Source organism: Lonchura striata, chromosome 11 (assembly GCF_046129695.1).
Source record: "Lonchura striata isolate bLonStr1 chromosome 11, bLonStr1.mat, whole genome shotgun sequence".
Taxonomy (NCBI): domain Eukaryota; kingdom Metazoa; phylum Chordata; class Aves; order Passeriformes; family Estrildidae; genus Lonchura; species Lonchura striata.
In genome coordinates, this window is record NC_134613.1 from 9,249,581 (window position 1) to 9,265,621 (window position 16,041).

General features: G+C 41.1%; 1 protein-coding gene across 7 annotated transcripts in view; it reads left to right on the forward strand.

Annotated features, from left to right (window-relative positions):
• OTUD7A (OTU deubiquitinase 7A) overlaps positions 1 to 16,041 on the forward strand; it is a 107,931-nt gene that overhangs the window by 54,905 nt on the left and 36,985 nt on the right. For all 7 annotated transcript variants that reach the window (XM_021554172.2, XM_077785875.1, XM_021554171.3 and 4 more), the window contains 3 exons: positions 555 to 687; positions 7,062 to 7,218; positions 8,338 to 8,492. In XM_021554172.2, coding sequence (XP_021409847.1) covers positions 8,408 to 8,492 — 85 coding nt within the window. In that variant the 5' untranslated portion in view covers positions 555 to 687; positions 7,062 to 7,218; positions 8,338 to 8,407. The remainder of the gene's footprint in view (positions 1 to 554; positions 688 to 7,061; positions 7,219 to 8,337; positions 8,493 to 16,041) is intronic.

The window sequence follows — 16,041 nt, forward strand, 5'->3', positions numbered from 1 at the left end:
TAGTAATTGGATTATGTATTTGCAAGCAGGATTTATTCTTAGGAGATGCTAGTAGATTATTATATGGAAAGGGAACTGCTGTATGTTTTAAAATTAGACCCCATGAAATGGTGTTCCTTCTTTCTTCATGTGCTCGTCTGTTTATTTTCATCAAAAAGAGTGGCTATCCTGCTTGAGTCTTCTCCTGGATATCTCTTCATTAGTACATTGCTTCAGATTGTAGAAGCTTATGAGAAGAGAACTTTCAAAGCTGTATTTGATGAGTCTTAGGACAAAGAAATCTTAAAAGAAATTCCAAGTGCAAGTTGCCATTTTCATGTAGGAAGCCATAAGGATATTTTTGTAAATTAATAATTATTTTTTTATTAATTGTCTGGGTTGTGCCCAAGAATTTTGCATTCTTAATGCAAATTACTGTATGTGGTAATTTATCTGCATTAAGAGAAGCATCCATTAGGCTTCTAAGGTCAAAGGTAAAGACTATTTTGGCAGTTAACATTATTCAAATAGCAGAAGTGCAATGATTAATATACTGCTATTCTTTTTTCTTCCAGATTTCTCAGGGGACAAACTTTTGCTTATTCATACCTTCTACTGTGGCAAAAATGGATTCTTTTCCTCACCAAAAACCAGCAGCATAACACCCATCCAACACCTGCCTCAAGGAACTCTTATTTAAAGTGTATTGTAAGTCAAATGAACCACTTGAAAACGGTAGCTTTAATCAGCTGTGTGTGTCTATTTACAGCTCGGGACCAGCAGCCTTGCAGGGAGCGCTAATCTGAGCAGGGCGGCTCTGCTGCAGCTGCTCCTGGCTCTGGAGAGGAGGCGGGGGGCGGCGGCAGGGCAGGGCTGGGCTGAGCCCGCGGCTCGGGTGTCAGCTCTGTGTCACCCGGCTGTCCCCTCGGGGCTGGGCTGGGCTGGGCTGGGCTGAGCCCGCGGCTCGGGTGTCAGCTCTGTGTCACCCGGCTGTCCCCTCGGGGCTGGGCTGGGCTGAGCCCGCGGCTCCAGTGTCAGCTCTGTGTCACCTGGCTGTCCCCTCGGGGCTGGGCTGGGCTGGGCTGGGCTGGGCTGAGCCCGCGGCTCGGGTGTCACCCGGGTGTCACCTGGCTGTCCCCTCGGGGCTGGGCTGGGCAGGGTTTGGGCTGAGCCCGCGGCTCGGGTGTCACCCGGGTGTCACCTGGCTGTCCCCTCGGGGCTGGGCTGGGCAGGGTTTGGGCTGAGCCCGCGGCTCGGGTGTCGCCCGGCTGTCCCCTCGGGGCTGGGCAGGGCTGAGCCCGCGGCTCGGGTGTCGCCCGGGTGTCACCTGGCTGTCCCCTCAGGGCAGGGTGTGGGCAGGGTTTGGGCTGAGCCCGCGGCTCGGGTGTCGCCCGGGTGTCCCCTCAGGGCCGGGTGTGGGCAGGGTTTGGGCTGAGCCGCCGCCTGCCCGCGGCTCGGTGTCGCCCGGGTGTCCCCTCGGGGCAGGGCTGGGCTGGGCTGAGCCCGCGGCTCGGTGTCGCCCGGGTGTCCCCTCGGGGCTGGGCTGGGCTGAGCCCGCGGCTCGGTGTCGCCCGGGTGTCCCCTCGGGGCCGGGCAGGGCAGGGCTGGGCTGAGCCCGCGGCTCGGTGTCGCCCGGCTGTCCCCTCGGGGCAGGGCTGGGCTGTGCTGAGCCCGCGGCTCGGTGTCGCCCGGGTGTCCCCTCGGGGCCGGGCAGGGCAGGGCTGGGCTGAGCCCGCGGCTCCGGTGCGGTGCCAGCCGGGGTCCCCTCAGGAGCGGGTTCCGCGCACCGCGGTCAGGCCCCGGTGACAGCGGCCGATCAGGACGCTGATCTGCAGTGCAAATGAAGGCTCAGCCTCCTGTTTGCTATGACGATAGATTTCAGACGGCGCAGTGGAGAGACGGGAGGACAAAGAGCTCAAAAAGTGGGAGCTTCGAGGGGTTCAGCTGGAGGTGCTGGCTGTGGAGCTGAAGCTTCTCATGGTGCCCACAGGCACAAGCCTCATGCAAGGCTGACTTGGACAAAAGTAAGGAAGCTCCACGCTATAGATCTCAAAAATCTTTGGTGCTTTTCATGCACCAAAGTTAAATTTTATGCTGGCAGAGTACATGATAGACATTTTGAGAGAGAAGGTTCTGTTCAGATAGAGTTTTGGCCAGCATACCTTTTGTATTAGAAGGATGGCATTTGGAGGAATATATTCAGTATTTCAGTAGTAGATCTTCTTGCTGTATTGGGACAAATTAATAAGGAAATTTCATAAAAAAATTCATAAACAAGGAAAAAATTCCAAATGAGGACGCAATCTAGTCTGTCCATGTTGCTTCTTTGGAGATATATTCTACTAAAGGAGATGTATGTTACTTAGTGAAACTGCATTTAATAAGAGGCCTCTTATTAACATGTGAAAGCCTAATTGTAATTTTTTCCAGTGCAGTATAATACTGCCTACTTCTTTATCACTCTCATAGATAAAAGAATAATTAATACTTGAATTGGTTTTAAAGTCAAGGTATTTGTTTCAGCTAAATTCCAGCTTTATCAGTGGCATTACATTTATCCTTTGCACAGCTGCTTTTTGTTAGACTACAATTACCACACTATGAGGGCCCTTGTGAATAAAGGAAGGGAAACATTGTAATTGACTTACGTTCATTCTCCATATCTTGTTTTATCTTGTTATCTATTTCATGTTTCCTTGTTTGGAAAAAAAATATTATAGCAATGGTGGTGTTTTGTCTTGAAAAAATACTGATGCAGGGGTATAGGAGATCCTTCCCTGAAAAGGCTGTCTCTTGCTTGGTTTATTCCAGTTCAGGACTCCTGTTTCTATGGACTTCTTGTTTATCTGTGACATTTTTTCTTTCTGAGAATGTAATCACTCTTAAGTAAGAAAAATTATGTTATGTAAACCCCCTGAAGGTCCATGAAAATACAGTTGTAAAAATCTCGTCTAAAGATATATTAGTTGTGTCCTTCATTATAGCTCTATCTTGAAATAATTCAAATATGTAAATAGATAGTAGATGCTTTAAATAACATTTCTGAAAATTAAAATGTACCTGCATTTTTAAAATTCTTCCTAGTTGGTCCCTGAACCTTGATGGTATTTATCCTAGAACTGGACTTGATGTATTTGAACAGTTCTCTTGGACAGCTGTTCTTCGATGGTTCCCCAGAGCTGAGAATTCTTCAGCATAGCTTCTTTCTTTCTCTGTTTTTTCCACTTCTGTGTCTAATGTTCAGGACTTGTCTACACAAGATACCAGGGAAAATCGGTGCAGATCAACTAAATGCAGGAATTTAAAGAGGGCAGCTTTAGTCTTACCAAGTCCCTGTGTGCACTATCCCATTCATAATTAAAGTGGTCTCCAGTGAATTCAGTTTAACTCACTTTGAAGGCAAGATGAGCCAAACCAAATTAAGGCCAGCATTTTATTCACAAATGAAAGTGTTTGCAAAGGAATTTAATGGGTATAGACAAATCCAATTAAATTAACGGGGTTAATTTTCCTGAGTTCCATTGTGTAGATAAAGCCTTAGTAATAAGTCTGATTTGAGCTTTTACTTTTCATCTTTTTTGTTCATCTCCTTTTGTTCTAAAACTCTGTAATTTTAGACTGGAGAAGGTAGTCCACACCAAATGCTGTCTTGTAATTTTACTGTGTTTTGAGAGTCCACATTTTAACATATAAATGCCCTGCTTTGCCATCAGGTCTAGTTCACAGTAACCTTTTCTTTAGGTAATTACCATCGATTTGGCTTCTTCAACTAATGCCTTTTAATCCAGTTAGCAGAAAAAAAATACCATCTCCACTGTCTTAAATAGCCTGCATTAACTACCGCTTCCCTTAAAGCTGCTGTTCTCCTAAACAAATATTCTCTACTGAATTTGATTGTTTAATTATATATTTCTGCTTAATAGTTTAACCTAATAAAGGGTGGCTTAATTTCATAATATTGTTGCAATTGTAGAATTATGGCATTTCCCATCAATTGTAGCCTGTCAGAAAGAATTACTTTCAAAAGCTCAAACTGTGCACAAAGAGGGTATTTCTGCCCTCCCAGCCAGTCAGGCAGCAGGAACATTGCACCTGGGAGCTGGCTGCACCTCTGTGCACTGCCTGAGCAGCTGAGAGCCAGCAGCGATGTTCAACCGGCCCTGAGCCCTGTCACTGCAGGGACATAACAATAGCCTGGGGGAGCTGGTTTAATACAATTGCTGGGTGTGTCTCCGTTGAACGGTTTCCCAGAGCACCAAGACTGTGCCTCTTTACTGATGGTGCTTATTTCATCCTTTCTTTGAAAATTAGGAAAGTGAAAGATCTTAGTTGCAGCTTAGTCATTCTGTCTTCCTGAGGCTTTGTCCATTGTGTGCTGTTTTCTCTCTGTTCTTCACTTTGGTTTCGTCAGCTGTGTCTGTTCTGGATGCATGGCATGGGATTTGTTTTAACATGGTTGTTTTTGCTTTATTAGTTATCCCTGTGCATCTCTTTAAGCTTCTTTAGAGAAAAAACTCTTCATACCATTTAACTGGGTGAAGCTGTTTGCTTTTGAAGAAGTTAAATTTAGATTCAGGTGAAGACTGTTCACTTCCAAGCATGGCTCAGCTTTGAAAGAGAGGTACTTGAAGGAGAAGAAAAGATCAAATATAACTGAGATTGTACTAAATTGATTTCAAGTCCTATTAGCCCATCTTAACATTTCAAATTAATCAGTATCTCCTCTTTAAATACTTTAAAAATTATTTTTCTTATACTATAAAACAAATTATCCAATTTCACTGCCTCTTGTATTTGTGCTGTATAAATAATACATTTTTAAGGAAGAAGTTTGGTCAGAAAGTGAGTGAAAACCTCCTGTGTTTTGATGGCCAAGATGTGTCAATGTCCATTCAGTTCCAAGTGACGTTTGTGTGTCGCGTGAGACACATTTGAAATTAAAACTGCAGGTGCCTGTGTGTGTCTGTAGTGCTACCCATGGAGGAGTGGTGTGAGGTGAATGATTGTGTTAGATCTGCTCCGTGTGTGTATTTAAAGTTGTGTTAATGCTTTGCCAAGCCATTGACAGCAAAGGTGGTGCTGATGGTTCCTTCCGTGAGGAGAGACCAAATCCATCTGGGGAGAAGTGGGTTTGAGAGCACCTGCCTTCTGAGTTACTACCTCCTTTAGAATTTATCATTTATTTTCTCTTTTACTTGCTTTTTACACTTTCATCTCAGTGGGTTTTCACAGCTGATAGTAGTTTTCTGTTAAAGATAATATTTTAAGACTTTTTCCTGTTGGGTTTTTAAATCTAAATACTAGAGGGCTGAGCAAACAACTTCCATAGGGAAGAGACCAGTGTTAGTTTAAATGCATGCAGAGAGGATCCTGCCAACTCTGCTCTTTGCTTCCAGAGTGTAGATTCTATGTGGTAATTTTGAGGTGATGCTGACATCATAAATGCAGAGATTGGTGTTATTCTTTGCTCTAAGAAGGATGTCTTTTTTTTACTGTTGAAAATATTGAAGTAATGCTGATTCTGAGACAACTCATGAATTGGCTTCTCCAAGCTGATATACACTTCAGATCCCCAAACTTATGAGCACTCCAGCCCCCACACAGTGACTGTACTTGAGGGCCCAGCTGGTGCATTTTAAATTAACACTCATTATACTACTGAGTCACTTCTGGTGGTGGTCTGAAATGCACCAATGCTTTGTATCATCTCTGACAGGTTCCTTTAGCTTGATCCATATGTTTCTATCCTGCTGTCTAAGATTAATTCCATTATTTCATGTAGTCACTAAAGAAATTAGTTGTGTTCAGTTTGTGGTGATCTTTTTGTACAGATTAGTGCTGTTGAGTACAGTGCATCTGTGTATGAGTGTTTATCAGAAATAAAAGTAGCATTTTTGTCTAGCATTTACATTGGAACAGATTCAGTTGAGACAGAGCTTAGATGTGAAATTTGGCCATAATCCCTTAAGGTAGTACTCTTTCCAAAATATCTGCATTCCTTTTTAACTAGTCTCCTCAATATTTCCAGCTTTCCTCCTGTTACTACACTTTCATTAGGATTACCCTTTAGAGGTGTTTCCCTTACATAGAGGTGATCCACTGCAGTCTGTGGTCCTTCAGTGGACTCACTCCAGTATGTCCATGTCATTCTTGTGTGGCAGATCCAGAAAGGGACATAAAACTCCTGATGAGTCTTGCCAGGACTGAATAGAGAGGAAAAGATCACCTCCCCTGCTATCCTCACGTGGCCCAAACATAATGCTAGACTTGTATAAATAGCATAGAAGATGTGAAACATGCAGGTGGTACAGTGTAGAGGCCAAAGAGTTTGAAGTGGGTAGAATTAGCAACAGTGTTATCTACCTTTGTCCTGCAAAATAATTGGTATCCAGGAGCGCTGAGTCAGCTCCAGTTGTTTAGCCTGGACAAAAAGGAGCTGAGGGGCACCTTACTGCTCTGCCTGAAAAAAGGCTGTGGTGAGATGAATGTCAATCTCTTTTCTGGCAACAGTGATCGGATAAGAGCACATGGCTTTAAGGTGCTCCAGGGCAGGTTCTGCTTGGACATCAGGAGGAATTTCTGAATGAAAATTGGAATGGGCTGCTCAGGAAGGTGGTGGAGTCACAGTCCCTGGAGCTGTTTAAAGAAAGCCTGGGCACGGTGCTTACTGCCATGGTCTGGTGGATAAAGTGGTGTCAGATCATGGGTTGGATTTGATAATCTGAGAGGTCTTTTCAAGCCTCACTGATTCTGTGATTCTGTGATCTTAAAAGTATCTTCCAGCTGTAACAATTCTATGATTCTGTGATTTTATATCCCACAAACTTTTAGTTAGTTGGACTAAGTAGGGTTTAGTGGCCAGTTCCCATGGATGAAACTGAGAAGGACCCCACCTTCCTGAGGCAGAAGGTAAATGGTTTTTGCATTGTAGCAGGGATATGTACTTGCACAAAAGGGCAGTGTCTAAGAAAGCAGAAGCATTCAATTTTTCAGGCTAAGTATAATCAATTACACGTGAAATAGCAAAGGACTGTTTCATGTGGGGGACAGTGAAATTAATTGAATTCCAATTTCCTTCACAGTTTATTTCCCTGTAGCTGTGGTGCAAGCAAGAGCCAACCAACGTCATCTGCTGCCAATAGAAAATCTCCATGCCAGACCTTACCCTTGGCATGAGGTAAAATTGTAACTGAGGCTGTGAGGAGGAATCAACAGGAAAAATCCAATTCATGCTCAAAGGTAAACTTTGGCCAGGGAATAACAAGCATGAAAGTAAAACATATGCTTTTCCTTACCTTGTGTATTGTTTAATTTCCTCCTGTTTTCTTTGCTTTGCACCATTTCAGTAGCAGTGCAGGCAGGCTTGAAGTATGGAAATATGCTTAGGATGACTGTGCTTTAAATTCCAGCTGTTTTAATAGCTTGCCTAGCATGAACTCCTCTTGTGGTGACTGCTTTAATTTCTATTTTATGTTTGTAAAGAGCATTGCCTAGAAGGAGGAGGTTTCTGTTTTCAGGAATAAAAAGAAGATGCACAATGCAGTATAGCAGATGTATTTTTTGTTGGCCATGGATTTGGCAGGAAAAATTCCCATGCCAGACATTGTCACATTTCACTTGGGGCAAAACATGATCTGCTTCTTAACAGGTCCCTGGGTGATTGTGCCACCAGGAGAGCATCCTAGTAAGATTGTCCCCCACAGACTGCTCATAAACATAGTAAAAATTGTTCAGCAGCTACAGCATTGGTCACCAATGAAAGGAAATAAAACAAATAAACCTCAAATTACTGTAATATTAGCTACTATGAACATTGGTTTAGCCACAGTTCTAGAAAAGGAAAGAAGAAAATTAACTCCATCCCAGCCAGACCCAGAACAGCAGATAATCTATAAATTACAGGAGCTGTATTGGCAAGGCAAATAAATGAACAAATCCTAAGCCATTGTGTGTGTGTGTTAGTATTAGTAAGGCAGTATTAGTAATGGAGTATTAGTAAGGCAGAACAGCTCTAGACATTTCAATCCTTGCTAAACCTCAGTTTATGAGCAGTGACAATGATTTGTTGATTGTGCTTTTAATAAACCAATCTTATGTTTAGTTGAACTGGAGTCAAGTTGCAAAGCTATTTATGAGCTCGCATAAGAAAAATCAATAAAAATATTAAATATTAGGATAGAAAAAACCTTCCAGTGTGAGTGACCAGCAGCTCTAGTCTAGGCAGAGATGGATGACAAATGCTGTTTATTTTAATATGCTGCCAGCTTTTTAATAGTCTTGTTTAGGGAATAGAGGAGAAATGTGGCTTATGTCACCTGGGAGTATATTCTAAACCATGTTTCTTTTTCTCCTTGGCAGATGGAGGCCTTTTAGCCAGCCAGTGAGTCCAGCTGCTGCTGCATGTTCGGCAGCACCTCTGAATGATCACATGACTCTTGATATGGATGCAGTCCTGTCAGACTTTGTTCGGTCCACAGGGGCAGAACCAGGTCTGGCAAGAGACTTACTAGAAGGTAAACTTTCTGGACCCAACCATTTCCTGTGCTCACTGTTTGCTTAAATCAAGAAGCAGTCATAACAAGCAGCTCTGGTCTAAGGAAACTGGTATTTCTTGGTATTTTTACGAAGTCAACTCTTGTAATGAGCTGACCATAGATTATACTAAGGCAGGTGTCCTTAACAAAACTCTTAAAAACTTCCTAGTATTAGATTGCTATGTTTTAAGTTACTAAGAGTCAAGCCCTAAGCATTTATGTGCCAGTGAGAGAAGGGAGGAGATGTTAGCTGAATTTTCATATTCAGCTGCCTGAAAGTAGTTGTACAAGTTTCTCAGGTCACTGTAGTTAGTCTGAAGTTTAGTCTGAAAGAGATTTACTCTACAGTGATAGAGACACCAGAGGTATTTTTGGGTTCCAGTGGTTAATATGCATAACTGAACTTCACAGCATGGGAGCCAAGTAGCTAGGCTGAAAAACAACTAAGGAGCTGTATCAGACAAATAACTGTCTATTTAATTATTTTGTTGTAGTTGTTTTAGGTTTATAGGCTTAAAAGTGGAAAGACACAATTGATATTTGAGAGCATTTCATAATAGTTGGGTTTGTTAATTTCTTTTCATGTTCCATACTGAACTTGCTGCCTGAGAGATTTGGGGGTTGCTTTTTTTATCTTAATGTGCTCTAAGAAATTGAGTTAAATCAAAGTAACTGAATAGCTACAGCAGACATGAAAGTATGCCTCATATTATGTATCTCCTTTTTGCAAGAGCTGCTTCACCTTATGTATGCTGAAAGTTTTTCATTTTGTGGCAAGTTCTTCCTTTACTCTGGGCTTTTCAGTAATAAGACATGATAGCTTATTAACACAAAGATGCACACAATTCTGCAGCATTCCCCAAGTCATCTGATACATGAAATAAAACCTTGGAATGCCTAGCAAGGAATATTAGCATAGGCTTGCTATATTTAAGAGTTTTGTCTGTTTTGTCTGACTGATTTGATCAACGTGTCATTCTTGCCTAGAGTCTGTCTTAGTCTGATGGTCTTTTAGAAAAAAAACATGAGAAGATTTTTCTCAGCTATGTCAGGACAGATTGTCAGATATTGTGCTGATAGAGCATTGCCAAAATTTCAAAGGGTTCCTACATAGCAGAGGTCTTTCAGAAGAGAGTTACTTACCTTTTTTTCCTTTCTATAAAGAGCAATGCTTTCAAATAAATATCCAATGGAGTTTCTTGGTGTTGTACTTCTCATTTCTGTAGATGAATAGATGTACATTGAGCGTACTAACAAAGAAATAAGAAATAAACAATCTGAGTATTCTGACAGGCTAATAGACATATGCATCTGCCCCAAATAATTTCCTCCTACACAGGAATTTCTCAAAGTGAAAGGGATTGTTGCTAGTTCTGAACAAGATGTGCTCAGACAACCATTTCAGCACTTGTGGCTACATTTGGTGTAACAGCTTCTAACACTGGGCATATATTGTGCTGGGAGGCAATAATTGATGGAGTGGTTTCTCCATTTGTTTAAAAAAGACACAACAGGGACTGCTGCCCTCGCAGCATTTTGACTATCAGTGTGTCAGTTCTCTGTGAGTAGGACTGAAACCCATGGAATAGCTTCTTAACAATATATAAACAATATTCAGAAGAGCAACCTCCACCCCACACCCCTGTGATGCCAGTGCCTTATACCTGGTCTTGGAATGATGATGTCCATAGTTACAATCAAACTTCAAATATTTCCCAAAATGTTCAAGGTTTGGTTATTTGTAGCCCTAAAAATGATGGTCATAGTGAACTTGGAGCCAAAAAAAGGCTTGTGTAGAGCCTAATTTCCATGGAATCACAAGTTGTGGTCAGATCTTCTATGACCCTTTAGCCCTTTGCTCTTTCCAACCCACTCAAAAATTCTATTTTTGTTAACTTGCTCAGACTGAATTTTCACAGTGTGCTCCTATGGATTAACACTTCCTTTTCAGAGCTAATGCTGTTTCTTTTGTTCACCCCTGGGGAAAATTTCTTCAATTTCACTGTCCTGTAGATAATCAAGGATACCAATTTCTGCTTCCTTATCAAATTATTTTAACATACTAATTGTTTTGCTTTGGTTATGTCCTGCTACATCCACAGCACAGTTGTGCAGAATGTGTTGTTCATGTTGGCAGCAAATGGGCGAGTTAAACACACACTGACTGTTGTGCAAATAGCTAAAAAATCTATACATTGCTTGTAGATTTTCTACATTGCCAGAAGCTGTCCTGAATGTTAGCTCACTTGATGTTTCTATACTCTGCCTATCCTGCTGGTAAAATCCCTGCAGTTTTCTTCTGCTGAGCTTTATATTGAGCACAGCTGCTTGTCTCTTATCTCAAAAAACATTCTGCTGTTTGTGCTTGACATGAATCTTTCAGAAAGTGTCCATTCTACTTTTGAAATGAAGAGGCAAAGAGATTTAAAAAAATAATAGTTATATAACATCTTCATGGTTGGTATCTGGTATAAAATCTAATATTGGACTTCCATATTTATTAAGCTGCTTGCAGCTATTTCAAATTAATTATAAATTAATATTCATAAATTTCAATCACATATCATTAGCTGTACCAATTCTATGTTAGTGGATTATACACACATGCTAAGCCATTTGTTCCTTAGAAATGTTATTTTCTAGCTTTGCTTTCATTTTTGGATGATTACTTACTGAGTCTTTCAAGTTTCATTTTCTGCCTCTGAGATGATGTTTGCCACTTCCTGAGATTTTTACCTTGTTTATGTGCTCTCAAGAACTGAAAGCATTCTTGTGTATGTGAGGTGATGAAGAGTAGAAATTACATTTTTTGAACCTTCACTAGATTTGCCTTTTCAGCCTTTCATTCTCAGTCTTTGCTGATTTCTATAAAAACAGCCTAAAAAAAAAAGCCCTCACTTGAGTAGTTAATATTGACAGATAAATTTGACAATAATTGTGACCCAGATGACAGAAACAACAGTCTCAGCAAAGCAGTTTGAAAAGCAGCCTATGCTGGCAGTCATGAGTATCTCTGCTTTGGGCAAGTGTGAATTCAGGAATGGATCAGCCTCGTGTCACAGGGAAACAGGAAATGTCACCTCTGTGTATGCAAGGCCCTTTCTAGTCACTGGGAAAACTCCTTTGGCTCACTCAGCTTTTATGTTCTTAAGCATAAACTGAGAGCTCTGCATGGTGGAGAATTGATTTCTCTTCAGCTGTGTGAGCTCCAATTTCCACATTAATAAGGAGTAAGGAGGGCACGTCTCTTTCCCTCCTGGATAGTCTGGGCTGGCACCTCGATTCTCTCACACATAGAGTAACAGTAATGCTGGTGTGTTTATGCATAATCTACTTTAAATGTGGCCTACAGCAGGAAGAAAACCATTACAGAAAATAGTTTAAAACAAGTTGCACTGTATATAGGTCACAGAATCAGGGCTGTGGGTGTGGATGAACTCGGAGATCACTGATAAATCAGGAGAAAGCAGCTCAGTTTTCAGGGAGCAGCAGGTGTGCAGGCAGTGTCCCCTGGAATAGAGGGGGAAGGCATAGGATGAAATTCTTTAAAATGCCAACAGTGTAGGCAATCATCAGGCACTGTAGGATTTGTGAAATAATAATACAAACTGATTCAAAAATAATATATTTAACTGAAAAGTTGCCCTTTGGTTTGTATAAATAGTTTCATTTATTTATATAAATGATGTAGCATTTCACCATTACATAAAAATAACTGCTGTCTATTTCCAGCTTCAAACCTCACTTAATTGAGGGATATATAGCTGAACATGAACTCAGGAACTGGGAAATTTGCTTTCCAGTCATGAAATGTGAGTAGGAAAGGTGACTGACCCCATGGAACAAGACAGAACTGCAGTAGAGAGGCATCTCCTCAAAGGACAATATATACAAGCAGAATTCAAAGAAAAGCATGTAATTTATAGAGAGGGAGAAAGACATTTACAGTGTTGTCATGTGATTGAGTGTACAAAACTAACTCCCCAAAAATAGTCTCTTATTCTCCTCTCCCTCAGATGGTTCCTTTTTTAGTTCTCTTGTGGAAGGCTTGGCAATGGGAAGAGGAAGCTGAGCTGCTACCAATGACTCGTTAAACAGGGAGCAAAACTGTCATTTACAGCTGCCTATTCAGTTTGGATTGAGTTTGCATTCTAGCAGAAAACGAGGCATGTGTTAACAAAATGGCCTTCCTGTATTATTTTCCTTTGAGAACATGGACAAAAATTAATCTTGTTTTAAAACACATGTTCTAATTTTATCCTAATTTTGTGTATTAGTTTATCAGAAGGAAAAAAAAACTGATCTGAAGCTACTCTTACCTTTTGCCTCTAAATATTTGTTAATCTACTTCATGCCAAACAGGAAGAAATGCCTGCATTTCAACTGAACTTGTGGATTGCTTTATTAGCAGTTGGTTTGTAAGAGCAGACTTCTTTGCATTAGCCTGGGGTGTTTCTGTGTTGCCTTCAAGTTGCACATACAGGTGCATTTCATACTTTCTATCTTGATGCTCAGTGCCTTCCTCAGATGATTCTTCTCTAACTGAAAGTTACCTTGTTGCCCACTCAGTTGATGTTGTTCCATCATGGCTGTATCCTAGTGGGTCCACTGGTCTTGTTTCACTCCAGGCAGCGTTTCCTGTCCCTTTGAACGTTTCCTCTGCTGAAGTCCTATACATGTTCTGTGTAGACATTTCTCTGTCTATACATGTTGTTGCTGCAAGTTGCCTTTCATTGTGATTCTTACTGTTTAGATCTTTCCTAGTTCCGCATCTTAAATTGCATCCTTTCCAGCATTGTATTTATCATTAAATCAGGAATTTCGGTGACCTTTCAAATGTTCTTTTAACATATTGGAGTAGGTGGATATTTGAAAGCTTGGAGGGGGGGAGGGAACTGTGTAATAGTTGCATATTTGCTTTTCTTACTAATTAATGATAAAATCCTCTTGCTTTTCATTATATCTCATTTAAGAAGTGAAAGACAATGGATTTATTAACTACTACAACCCCACTAAGCTATTTTAGCCAAAACAGTACAAAGCAAAAAACCACAAAGACTAAATAATATCATGTTGCTCTGGGGTTGCAGCACTGGAGAATGCCCTTGTGACACCCCCACCTGGAGTGCTGCATCCAGCTTTGCTCCCCCAATGGACCTCTCAGGACCTGTCCAGAGGAGGGCATGAAGATGATCAGAGGACTGGAGCACCTTTGCTATGACACCCTTGGGCTGTTGGGGAGGAGAAGGCCCTGGGAAGACCTTGGAGTACTTTCCAATACCTAAAAGGGCTCCAAGAGAGCTGGAGAGGGGCTTTTGACAAGAGCACAAGTGATAACACAAGGGAATGGCTTCAAACTAAAGAGGACAGGGTTAGATTTGATATTGGGAAGAAACTCTTCCCTGTGAGGGTGGTGAGGCCCTGGCACAGGTTGTCCAGACAAGCTGTGGCTGCGTCATCCCTGGAAGTGTCCAAGGCCACATTGGACAGGGCTTGGAGTAATCTGGTCCTGTGGAAGGTGTTCTTGCCCATGGCAGAGGGCTGGCATGAAATGATGTTTGAAGTTCCTTCCAACCTAAATCATTTTTGGAGTCTATGATTTTATCAATGCTTCTAAGGTGAATCCTAGTTGTGCTGTTCTTTAGCACTTTGTTTATTAACCCTCTGCTCTAGTTTGAGGATAAGTGGCTACTTGCACCATATACTGTTTTATCTAAATCTTTGGTTTTTCTTCAAGCTCATGATGCCTCCTGTTGTTATTCAAAGAGTCAATATTTAGGGCAGAAACTTCACAGTGTAGCTGTGTTTATTTTTGAATATCCCTTTTATGTAGGTGTCTGTTATCTCTGACACTAAAACATCAGTTTCAGCCTTCAGCCACAGTGTATCTTCGATTCCTTATTCAGCTACACTTCTTTTTTATAAATTTTTTTTTTTCTTTTTTTTTTTTGGTGTGTGTGTTTTGTTGTTTTTCCTCCAAACATGAAGGACTTAGTTTCAAAGCAGAGACCTTTGCATGTTCCTAAATTGCACACCTGCTGACTCACATAGCACATGTAGCTGTTCAGGAAGTAATTGCTCAGTAAGAGTGTTCTTTCTGTTCAGTCAGTGAGTTGGTTTGGTTCCAGCACCCTGATAATGATTTCACTACTTGTGTTTTCTAACTGACTTTGTGTTCCTCCAGCATTTTTGCTGACTGATGTTCTCTGGCCTTTTGAAACTGGAAGCCTTTCCTGGAAACCTACTGTGTTGGTGCTGGTTTGGAGCAATCAAATTGTTACTGACCCAGAGCTGCCAGATGTGATTGTGTGCACTGAAATAACATTGTTATGCCTCTGAAATGCCTTTTTAAATATAATAATGTCATATAAACAAAGAAGCAGTCAGTGAACGGAGTGCATCAGATACATAACAGTGAAACAAAAATAGCAAGCAATCTAAAAAATAGCCTGTTTTTTTTTCTGTCAAATTGCAACACAAGCTTTTACTTGACTTAAATTAATTGATGAAATTATGAAAAATGAATTAATTGCCTGTTACTTGTCCTTCAGGCGTAACCTCTGTGCAGTCAGGAAAGACTGCCCCTTCCTCTTGGGTGCCTGTGCAGGAGATGGCAAAGAAAATGAGAGATGTGACAGAGAAGGGAGTTGTCTGAGGAGCAGGGTCTGGGAGATGTCAGAGAAGAACATGGGAGACACACACAAACAGAACTTAGGAGAAGACTTCTTCTTTCCCTTCTCTAGGGACCAGGGGGACTCTGTGCAGTCTGCCCCAAACCAGGGGCCAATGCCACTTGTTGTACAAGGGGCAAAACTGGAAGGAGGGACCTGCCCTGTAGGCTTTGGGTGGGAGGATGTGTTTATTTTCCATATTATATTAATTTATTCTTGTCATTTCTAACCCAGCATAACTCAGGGGGTTTTGTCTCTCAGAACTTGGTTTGTAATGCAATAAGACACAGTTTTAGAAATTCAAAAGCTTTTTGTATGCAACATTTAAAGGAGGAGAGATAGGCAGTGTTAGTTCTGTTAATTTCCACAACCACAAGCCCCACTAATTTCCTCTGTAACTTGCAGCTAAAACTTTCTCACCTACCTGTCACATTGTAGAAATCCTTGTTCAGATCATCTACTCTGGACATTTCTGAATTTAATAATCTTCCTGATTGGTTCCCAGCTTGCCTCTTGTTTCTGCAGTCTATTCTGTAGTCCAAATTGCATTATATTTTTTATTAGATTTGTTACATTTTTAAAATGTATTTTGCACTGCATTAAATTTTGTACCTATTTGTATTTTTTCTCTCAGTCTTTCATAAAACCCTTAGTTTTGTTCTCTCCTTTCTCTAATTGTCTTTGCTGCCTCTAATTTCCTTTATTCACTAGTGATTTTTCTTTGCTGATTCTCCCAAACTGATGAATGCTCCTCTTTTTTTTTTTTTTTTTTATGGGCAATGGGGTAAACAAAAAATTTGTCATTTGTATTTACTTGTGAAAGTGTAAATCAAATGGAGAGGGGCAAAGGGGGAAAC